The following is a 10,428-nucleotide window of genomic DNA, read 5'->3' as shown; positions in this document are numbered from 1 at the left end:
TACATCAAAGCGCACCACAAAACAGCGAAACATTTTGTGGAGGCTGCCAAGCAAAGTGGTTCACAGCAATGTGACTACAATGGTCGCCATCAGACTTGTGTGTCATATGTGCAATCGACAACAAATGGAATAATTCGTTGGAGTTCGAATCGAGCCTACCTTTATCCCATTAAGGGCAAAAGACCCAATCTTCACATACTTAAAAATGCCCTGGTAACCAAGATCCTAATAGATCCAGAGACCAAAGCAGCTTACGGTGTTACCTTTGAAACACGGCATCAGACCTACCAGGTGCAGGCGCGCCTTGAGGTTATTTCTGCCGCTGGAGCCATCAACACGCCTCAGCTCTTAATGTTATCGGGCGTGGGCCCAGCCAAACATTTGCGCGAAGTTCGCATCAAACCCTTAGCAGATCTGGCTGTGGGCTTCAATTTGCACGACCACATAGCTCCCCCTTTGAGCTTTGTCACCAACGCAAGTTCCCTGAAAATTGAAGATTTACTAGATGCCGAAGAAATTCTCAAAACACAAACCGGTGACAGCATTTTATCGATCATCGGTGGCTTAGAGGCTCTATCATTTTACGATTCGCATCATCCCCAGAGTGTTGAGGCCGGATGGCCGGATTATGAACTGTTTATGGTAGCAGGAGGCTTGCATGGCAACCCCCCCATAGTGCCAGCATTTGGCATAAGAAATGAAGTTTACCAAAGTCTATACAAAGACGTGTTGAATAACAATGATGAGGTTTTCATGATATTTGCCATGCCGCTAAGGCCGCGCAGCAGGGGACGCATTTTGCTGCGAAACAACAATCCTCATACACATCCTCTCATCTATCCAAACTATCTGGCAGATCCTGCTGATGTTGCCACCATGGTGCGAGCCCTACAAAAGACCATAGAAATGACGAAACAACCGGCAATGCGTCAAGTAGGCGCCACACTTTTACAAAGACAAATACCCCAGTGCCGGCAATATGGCGATGTCACCTCACCCGGCTATTTGGAATGTTATGCCAGACACCTCAGTTTGACCATCTATCATCAATCGGGTACAGCAAAAATGGGTCCCAAAACGGATAAAACAGCAGTGGTTGATGCCCGCCTTAGAGTATATGGCATTAAAAATTTACGTGTAGTGGATAGCAGCATTATGCCAAGCATTATTTCGGGTCATACCAATGGACCGGTATTTATGATAGCCGAAAAGGCTGCCGATATGATCAAAAGGGATCAAGGATATTTGTAGTTAGAAAAAAAAATTTTTTATAGATATCTAGGATTTCATTAAAATGGATATAAGTCCTGTGAACTGAAAAAATGTGATTTAAAAATATGTAAATATTAGACAATGTTTAGGTTAGGTTAGGTTAGGTTGAAAAGAGGGTGCAGATATTAATCAGCCCCATGTCACTATGGACATACACCTAAGCCAGTAATCGGCTGGTTGTGCTTTCTAAAAACTATAAAGTAACCTCTAAAAAGAAAAATTTAAGTTAGGAATTCCGTGCTACTTACAAAATCCTTAATTGTTTTCAATACCTTTCCCCTAAGTTGGTTCATGTCTGGTATTGTGTCTCTACCAAAGTGCCGGTATCTGTTATGATTACGTATTTTCATTTCTTTTACTATTCGCAACTTAATGAAATGCCTTAGAATTATTTATACTAAGAGATAAATGTTACCAGTTTAAATGTTTTCCCCCCATCCAAAAATCATTTTAAAATAAGTTGCAATGTCACTTTGACGTCATCATTGTACCTGAAATGAAAAAATAAGAAATAAAAGAAATTAGAAAAGCAGGTTTTTTTATTTCTTATTCGCAATATTTTATAATATAAGTATTTGAAACAAATTAAACGGCAATTTTATATGTTCCAATTCTTTATTGGCCATTAGAAAATAAACTGGGTTCTAAATAATTAATGCAAATTTTAAACCGGACGCCTAATAATAAAGTATTTATAACACCTTATAATCCTTATTCTAGTGAATGAATTGCAAATTATCTTATCTTTTCACCTAAATGGCAGAATTAATCTTACTATTGCCCTCATATGAAGAACCACTCAAACTTGTAGTTAAAATACCACAAGAAAATGAGAAAAGTGTGTCAGGTGAGAAAAAATAAGATTATCGAAGATTTAATCATGAGTCAGAAAAAAAATAAATCCTATTTTTAAGTTTCGTGTCCTAAGTATTGTATTGTAATTCTAGTTCAATGAAACTAGAAGGACATGAAATAGTGATATAAAGAGAGAGAAAAAAAACTTCTCTTACGATACGGTTCTTAAGTACTTTATCAAAATAGTTTTAACATTGCAAAAAATTTATTATAAGGTCCATTTTGTATTACTTTACTCTTACTTTAATTGGCTATGCCAGAACGTTCGTCCCATTAGCCGAACTCAGAATAGCCTTCCAAACACCTCGATCTTCTACGCCCCTATCTATAATCTATGACACACCAAATTTCGAGGTGTCTCCCACCACTTGATCTTTCCATCGGTCTGTTGGTCGTCCCGGTTTGCGTTTACCACCGTTATTGCCTTCAAAATGTTATTTAATTTTATTTAACATATCAAAATATCCCACAAAAACTCAACAAAATCTTTAAGAGGACTAAGCCGACGAAGAGCATAGGTAACAAAGCCCAAAAGCACGCATCTAACCAAAACTTAAGGTTCGTGTCTTAAGTCTTTCGTTTTCAAGTCAACATTCCCTTTTAAGTTGAATATACTTTTTGTTCATCGAAAACATGTGACGGGAAGAGAGAAGTTGAATGAGAGAGAGTGGGAAGGAGAAAGAAAATAAATCCTACATCAAAGGCCAGGTCGGTTAGTTTTCATCTTCACATTTCCTTTTAAATTGAACATGCTTTTCTTTCAACGAGATAGAGAAAGAAAGAGGAAAGGTGTGCGATGGGGAGAGAGAAAGAGAGAGAGGGAGGGAGGGAATGAGAGAGAGGAAGGGAGAGAGAGAGAGGTAGGGAGAGAAAGAGGGAAGGAGATAGGGGGAGAGAAAGAAAACGAGGGAGGGAGGGAAAGAGAAAGAATGAGAGAGACAGAGTGAGAGTGAGAGGGAGGGAGGGAGAGAAAGAGGAAGATCAAAATAAGAGAAGAAGAGATCGAAATAGCCATGCATTTAAGGTTAATCTCTAACAAAAGGCTCTGTTTCATTTTTTATGAGCTAATAGAAAGGGTTGTCGACCACTTACAAAGAAAATCTCCGATCATTGAGCTCGTCTCGAAAGAGAAACAAACAAAAACTGTAAAATTTCATGACAATTCGCTCTAACAAGCAAAAAAAATTTGAAAATGAAAAATTCGGCACAGAACCGCCGGACACACGGAGCACCAGCGAAAGCCGTTGCTGCACAGAGTCTTGCACGTACCATAGAGGTAGTGTAATTTGTGCATACAGAAAATTGGCAATTACAAAAAAACACACGCATTGGGAAAAGTACAGCTAATACACAGGGTTGTCGAGCATGGTTAAGGTGGATATTTGTATCATAGAGGCCTTTTTGGCTATAAATTAGGTACAAGTACAACATACCAACGTACGTCTCGAACGAGAAACAAACAAAAATTGTAAAATTTATTGATATTCGCCCTAACAGGCAAAAAAAAATTGAAAATGAAAAAATTCGACAGAGCCTGGTCGGCATTCGACCTGGGCACACGGAGCAACAGCGAGAGCTGTTGCCGTCGTCTGGCGTTCGAAGCCATCAATACAACTTCCAACAGGTGCACAGAGTCTTGTATGTACCATGAAAGTAGTGTAATCATCCAACCATCACACAAAAACACATGCATTGGGAAAAGTACAGCTAATAGATAGGGTTGTCGGGCGTGGTCAATAGTTTCCCAAACTTAAAGTCTTTTAGTTTCTTCTACCTTAAGAGTCCCCTTTGTCTTGAACATAATTATCGTTCCGAGTCATAAAGAAAGAAATGAAAAAGAGAAAGATAGGTGGAAAAAGAGCAATGAAAAAGAGAGGGTGAGAGAGAGAGAGAGACTGGTGGAAAGAGAGAGATGGTAAAATATGGAAAGAAGGAGGGCAAGAGGAAAGAAGAAGGAAATGAAGAGGAAGAGGGTAAGGAGACTGGTAGGGGGGGGGGGGGGAAGGCAGTGAGGCAGAGAAGATGGGTTAGTAATGATGAGGCATAGGTAAAGGGGATAAAATGATAGAAAAAGAGAAGGCGAGAGAAGGCGAGAGAAGAAATCCTATACTCATAAACGTAGAAAGGTCCTTAAATTTAAAATTTTTATTTTTATAACATATTTTATATCTACAGAGAATTAAGTCATAATTTACATTTTATAGAACACTAGCCGAACTGGGCCCGCCCCGCAGCGCCTTCTTTAACGCTCTTATACCTTTTATTTATGCCCTATATTTCAATGGTCGATATATAAGTCCTATTTAAATAGAGTTTTAAGAGGGGGGAATTTCGCCACGTATGTGGACAAAAAATTCGTGTCATTGAAGCCTAGTGGTAAGCAAATCCGCAAATGCAGTAATAATTTGCAATAGTAATGCAAAAAAATGGTTTTTTGTTAATCGATTCTCTCGAAATTTGGCAGGAATTTGGTTAATTTCATAGGTTCAGATATAGATATAGCTGCCATATATGTATTTCGCCCGATTTTCACTTCTAGAGCCACTGCAAGCGCATTTATTAACCAATATTGACAAAACTGTGCACAATGCTTTCCTCGGTGACTGCCAAAATATCTAAAGTTTGGTCAAAATCGGTTCGGATTTAGATGTTGCTCCCATATATATGTTCGTCAGATTTTGGGTAATTTGCAGTAATGTGTTCATTTGTCAACAGTAGTTCTTACAGTTTGAACATATTTGCTTTGCTCGAATTTGATACGGGTTGTTTAATAACCTGAAATCTGAAAAAATCCGCCGAGATCAAAATTCATTCAGAATTAGATATAGCTCCCGCTTTGCATTTTAAATCCGAAAAAAATCCGCCGAGGTATCAAAATTAAAACAGAATTAGATATAGCTCCCACTTTGTACTCGAAGGGTAGGTCAAAGGTATTAAAAAGTCGACAACGCCCTACGTTCGCCTTTCCTTACTGGTTTTAATATAGGAAATGCATCAAATGCAATAAGACACTAAGACAGTTTCCAGAAATCTCACTCCTTAGAATTTTGAGTAAATTTTTTGTTTGATTTTTTGAGCTTTAAAAATTTCCGATTTTTAAGAATCCAATTATCTCCCAAAACTCGACCGTCATATAAAGTAGAAATTTTTTTAAATTTTTTCTAACTCGAGCCAGAATTTTTCTAAGACAGCTCTTTCCTTTTGAAGTCTAAATTTTGTTCACTTGTTGCATTTTCAGTATTTTTTTACTTTTCCATCAAAACACCCAGATATACCAGTCACTCCTTATTTTTTTCTTTTGGTGAGTAAAAAAACACATTTTATTTAATTAATTTTAAATTTGTTATTTATCACAACTCTTTGTTTTAAATTTTCTACACCTAATATTAATCTCATAAAAATTAACAAAACAACAATCTCCTTAAATATAGCCATGGTCCTGCTTAATCATATCTGCTGCCTTTTCGGCAATCATAAATACGGGACCATTGGGATGGCCTGCTACAATCTTTGGCATTATGCTGGCATCGACTACACGCAAATTTTTGATGCCATACACTCGTAGGCGGGCATCCAACACAGCCTCCCGATCTGTTTTGGGACCCATTTTTGCTGTACCCGACTGATGATAGATGGTAAAGGTAAAATGACGAGCATAACATTCCAAATATTCACGTGAACGAACATCACCATATTTGCGGCATTGTGGTATGGGTCGTTCCAAGACGCGGGCATTGATTTTCCGCATTGCTGGATACTTGGTGAGTTCTATGCATTTCTGCAGTCCCCTTACCACTATGTCCAAATCATAGGGATCATCAAAATAATTGGGATATATGAGAGGATATTTTTTAGGATCTTTGCTTTTCAGCATTATGCGTCCCTTGCTGCGAGGCTGCAAAATCATGGGAAAGAGTAGAAAGGCATTCGAATTCTTACGCATTATGTCATCGTAGAGAAAATTGAAGATATCCTGCCTAATGCCAAAAGCGGGGACAAGAGCAGGGTTAGTGTCGAAACCACCAGTGCCCATAAATATTTCAATGTCAGGCCAGCCATCAGCATCTGTAGGATGGTCTAGATCATAAAATGCTATGCCCTCCACTCCACCAGGCAGCGATAGGAAGCTATTGTGTGTAGACAAGCTGACAACTTCCTTGACATCGAACATTTGCTCCAGTTTAAGGCTGGTGGCATTGGTATGAAAACTAAGGGCCGGGGCCAGATGATCCTGCAGGTTGTAGCCCACCGCCAAGTCCACCAAAGGTGTGATGCCCACCTCACGCAAATGTTTGGCAGGTCCCACGCCAGACAGCATTAACAGTTGTGGAGTGTTAATAGCGCCTGCCGAAGAAATTACCTCCAAGCGGGCTCGCACTTCAAAAGATTGCCCTTGGGACTCGAAAGTTACTCCATAGGCTGTCAACGTCTGTGGATTGATGAGAATTTTGGTAACAAAGGCATATTTGCGTATGTGTAAATTTGGCCTTTTCCCCTTCAGAGGATACAGATAGGCCCGATTGGAACTCCAGCGAATTTGTTGATTTGTGGTGGCCTGTAAATAGGAAAAGCAAACCTGCTTCTTGCCGTTGTAGTCACAATTGGGTATGCCATCCTGGGGTCCTGCCTCAACAAAGGCATCTGCTATGGCGGTGCGGCGTTTAGCATAGGATATCTTGACGGGACCATCACGTCCCACAAATTCACTTTCAGCATCAGGAACCATGGAACCTTCGTATTTTTGAAAATATGGCAAGACCTCCTTGAAACTCCAGCCCTTGTTGCCCATGGCTGCCCAGGTGTCATAGTCACGACGATTACCTCTGGTATACATCATGTAATTCAAAACCGAAGAGCCGCCCATAACCTTGCCACGGGGAAAATTACAACGTCTATCCTTGAGGCCAAGGCAAAACTTATCCGAGGGCTGAGTGCGATAGGCCCAATTGATGTCATGATTCATTTGCAGGAAATGCGCAAATATGGGTATATCCATAACCCTAAGCTCTGGGCCTCCCGCTTCGAGCAGCAAAACCTTCCAATTGGGATTTTCCGATAGACGGGCAGCCATGACACAGCCAGCCGTACCAGCGCCCACAATAATAAAATCGTATTCCTTTAGCAATGGCCCGCCACGATTGTCACTCATCTCCATATCCTCATCTGCTTGACCTTGAGCCATAAAATTCAGCATAAAATCCAAAATATTGCTCTGTTGGCACTGAACTTGGTAGCAATAACAAGCGAACAATAAAACCATTAGGCCCCATGGCATTTTTGTGATTTCGACGTCTTAGCGAAATGCGCCCGGAATGTTGTTAACTTTCGCGCTTTGAAAATGCTACTGGAGAATCCAATGCTCAGTGATCTGGTCAAAAGTTAACGCTGTATGAGAAAACTTACTCCGTCCAAATCTAGAAGGGGCAGGGTAGGGTAGGGGTGGGGCCAAGACACATCAAAATAGACCTGCTAAAGTTCTGGTCAGTTAGAAAAAAATAATGTTTCAATTAAATTCGTTTTAATGGAAAACAATTAAAAATGGCAGTTCATGGTTTAAGACTACCCCACAATCAACACAAATAGTGTAACAAAACTGTATACAGATTGAAATTGTTAAGAAAGCAAAAAAAAAATGTTTTTGTATAAAGAAAATTTTTTTATACAAAAAAATTTTAAACTTTTTATAGAAAAATGTTATACAAAAAAAAAAATAAAAAAAAAACAAAAACAAAAAAGCAAATTAAAAAATATAATTAAAAAACTAGTAAAAATTAAAAAAAAAAGTAGGCAACAATTTTTATGAAAACCTTTTGGTAAAAATCTTTATAAAATAATTTTGGTAAAAAAAATTATTAAATTTTTGTAAAAATATAAGAATTTAAAAAAATTTTATACAAATTTTAAAATATTTTAAAAAAATATTAAAAAAACAAAACAAAATTTTATAAAAAAAAAATATTAAAATAAACAAAAAAGAACAAAATTTTATAAAAAAAAAAATTTAAATAAACAAAAAAAATTGTAATTTAATAAAAAAATTATAAAAAATAATTTAAATTTTATAAAAAATATAAAATTTTTTTATTTTTGCAAATTGGCCAAAGGTCCGTAATTAAAAGAACGTTTTTACTTTATATTTTTATTGGAATTTCTGCTCGATATTTCAATTGGCATCGTCAATCATCGGCATGAGATTTTAAATTAGTTTGCACTAATAACTATGAAGCGACTATTTCTTTCACAAACTTTCGTCTACAATTGACGGAACTACCATTTCCCAAAGGAAAGGATACTAAAACCGCCCTTTTCAAAGGGCAAGGGTACGAAAACTCCCTTTTCCCAATGGAAAGGGTACTAAAATTACTCTTTCCCAACGGAAAGGGTATAAAATCTACCCTTTTCCAAAGGAAAGGGAACTAAAACTACCCTTTCCCAAAGTAAAGGGTACTAATATTACTCTTACCCAAAGGAAAGGGTACTAAAATTACTCTTTCCTACAGTAAAGGGTACTAAAAGTACCCTTTCACAGTGGAAGGGTAAGAAACTACTCCTTTCCAAAGGAAAGAGTACTAAAACTACCCTTTTCCAGAGGTAGGGGTACTAAGACTACCCTTTTCCAAAGGAAAGGGTACTTACCTTATCCTAACACAAAGTAAAGGGTACTAAGACTACCCTTTTCCAAAGGAAAGGGTACTTACCTTATCCTAACACAAAGTAAAGGGTACTAAACCTACCCTTTCCCAACGGAAAGGGTATAAAATCTACCCTTTTCCAAGGAAAGGGAACTAAAACTACCCTTTCAGAAAGGAAAGGGTACTAAACCTACCTTTTGCCAACGGAAAGGTTATTAAAACCTCCCTTTCTCAAAGGAAAGGGTACTAAATCTACCCTTTTTCGAAGAAAAAGGTACTAAACCTACCCTAACCCAAAGGAAAGGGTACTAAATCTACTCTTTCCCAAAGTAAATGGTACTAAAACTACCCTTTTTTATACGAAAGGGTACTAAAACTACCCCTTCCCAAAGAAAAGGGTACTAAACCTACCCTAACCCAAAGGAAAGGGTACTAAACCTACCATTTCCCAACGGAAAGGGTATAAAATCTACCCTTTTCCAAAGGAAAGGGAACTAATACTACCCTCTCCAAAACGAAAGGTTACTATAGCTACCATTTGAGAAGGGATAGCGTGATAAAACTACCCTTTCCCAAAGGAAAGGGTACTAAAACTACCCTTTTCCAAGAGAAAGCGTACTAAAACTACCCTTTCCCAGAGGAAATGTTACTAAAACTACCCTTTCCTATAGGAAACCCTTCCCAAAGGAAAGGGTATTAAAATTTCCCTTCCCAAAGAAAATGTTACTAAAACTACCCTTTCCCAAAGGTAAGGGTACCAAAACTACCCTTTCCCAGAAGAAAGGGTACTAAAATTTCCCTTCCCAAAGGAAAGGGTACTAAAACTACCCTTTCCCAGTGGAAAGGGTACTAAAACTACCCTTTCCCAAAGGAAAGGTTACTAAAACTATCCTTTTCCAGAGGAAAGGGTACTAGAACTATCCTTTTCCAGAGGAAAGGGTACTAAAACTACCCTTTCCCAGAAGAAAGGGTTCTAAAACTACCCTTTCCCAGAGGAAAGGGTACTAAAACTACCCTTTTATAAAGGAAAGGGTACTAAAACTACCCTTTCCCAAAGGAAAGGTTACTAGAACTATCCTTTGCCAGAGGAAAGGGTACTAAAACTACCCTTTCGCAAGGGAAAGGCTACTAGAACTATCCTTTCCCAAAGATAAGGGTACTAAAACTACCTTTTGATTCGATTTCTATGGAAAATTTTGGAAGATTTTTATGTATTGAAATCGGTTCAGATTTAGATATAGCTCCCGTATATATATATTGTCCGATATGGTCTTTGAAGGCTATAGAAGCCACAATTTTAAGTCCGATCTTAACCAATTATTTTTAACGTCCCAATACCTGTCCAAAATTTCTTTAAAATCGGTTTAGATTTAGATATAACTCCCATATATATATTTCAGCCGATGTGGCCTATTAAGTCTGTAGAAGCCACAATTTTGGTTCGATCTTTACAAAATTTCGCATGAGATGGTTCACTTGACGCCCTAATACGTGTACAACATTTCATTAAAATCGGTTCAGATTCAGATATAGCTCCCATATATATCTTTCATCCGATATGGCCTTTGAAGGCTATAGCAGGCACAATTTAAGTCCGATCTTTACAAAATTTTGCATGAGATGTTTTATTCGGGATTTCAATACATGTGCAAAATTTCATTAAAATCGG

The 10,428-nt window shown here is 38.0% G+C and overlaps 2 protein-coding genes across 2 annotated transcripts in view; one reads left to right on the top strand and one right to left on the bottom strand.

The window, feature by feature from the left end:
- The window catches only part of LOC106084279 (glucose dehydrogenase [FAD, quinone]), a 1,869-nt gene extending 618 nt beyond the window's left edge, over positions 1-1,251 (top strand). The window contains exon 1 of the mRNA XM_013247852.2: positions 1-1,251. This exon is cut by the window's left edge and continues 618 nt beyond it. Within this exon, the coding sequence (XP_013103306.2) occupies positions 1-1,251 (1,251 nt within the window).
- Positions 1,252-5,366: 4,115 nt separating this feature from the next.
- LOC106084278 (glucose dehydrogenase [FAD, quinone]) lies at positions 5,367-7,478 on the bottom strand. Its single transcript, XM_013247851.2, has one exon. It carries the CDS (start codon positions 7,400-7,402, stop codon positions 5,549-5,551), a length of 1,854 nt encoding a protein of 617 aa, XP_013103305.2. The 5' UTR covers positions 7,403-7,478; the 3' UTR covers positions 5,367-5,548.
- Between the last annotated feature and the right edge of the window lie 2,950 nt (positions 7,479-10,428).

The sequence above is a fragment of the Stomoxys calcitrans genome, chromosome 4 (assembly GCF_963082655.1).
Source record: "Stomoxys calcitrans chromosome 4, idStoCalc2.1, whole genome shotgun sequence".
NCBI lineage: Eukaryota > Metazoa > Arthropoda > Insecta > Diptera > Muscidae > Stomoxys > Stomoxys calcitrans.
This window is presented reverse-complemented; position numbering and strand designations above follow the sequence as displayed.

What these genes read in the sequence shown, in the direction of transcription:
- LOC106084278 (XM_013247851.2), bottom strand. Translation starts at nt 7,402, where the DNA reads ATGCCATGGGGCCTAATGGTTTTATTGTTCGCTTGTTATTGCTACCAA.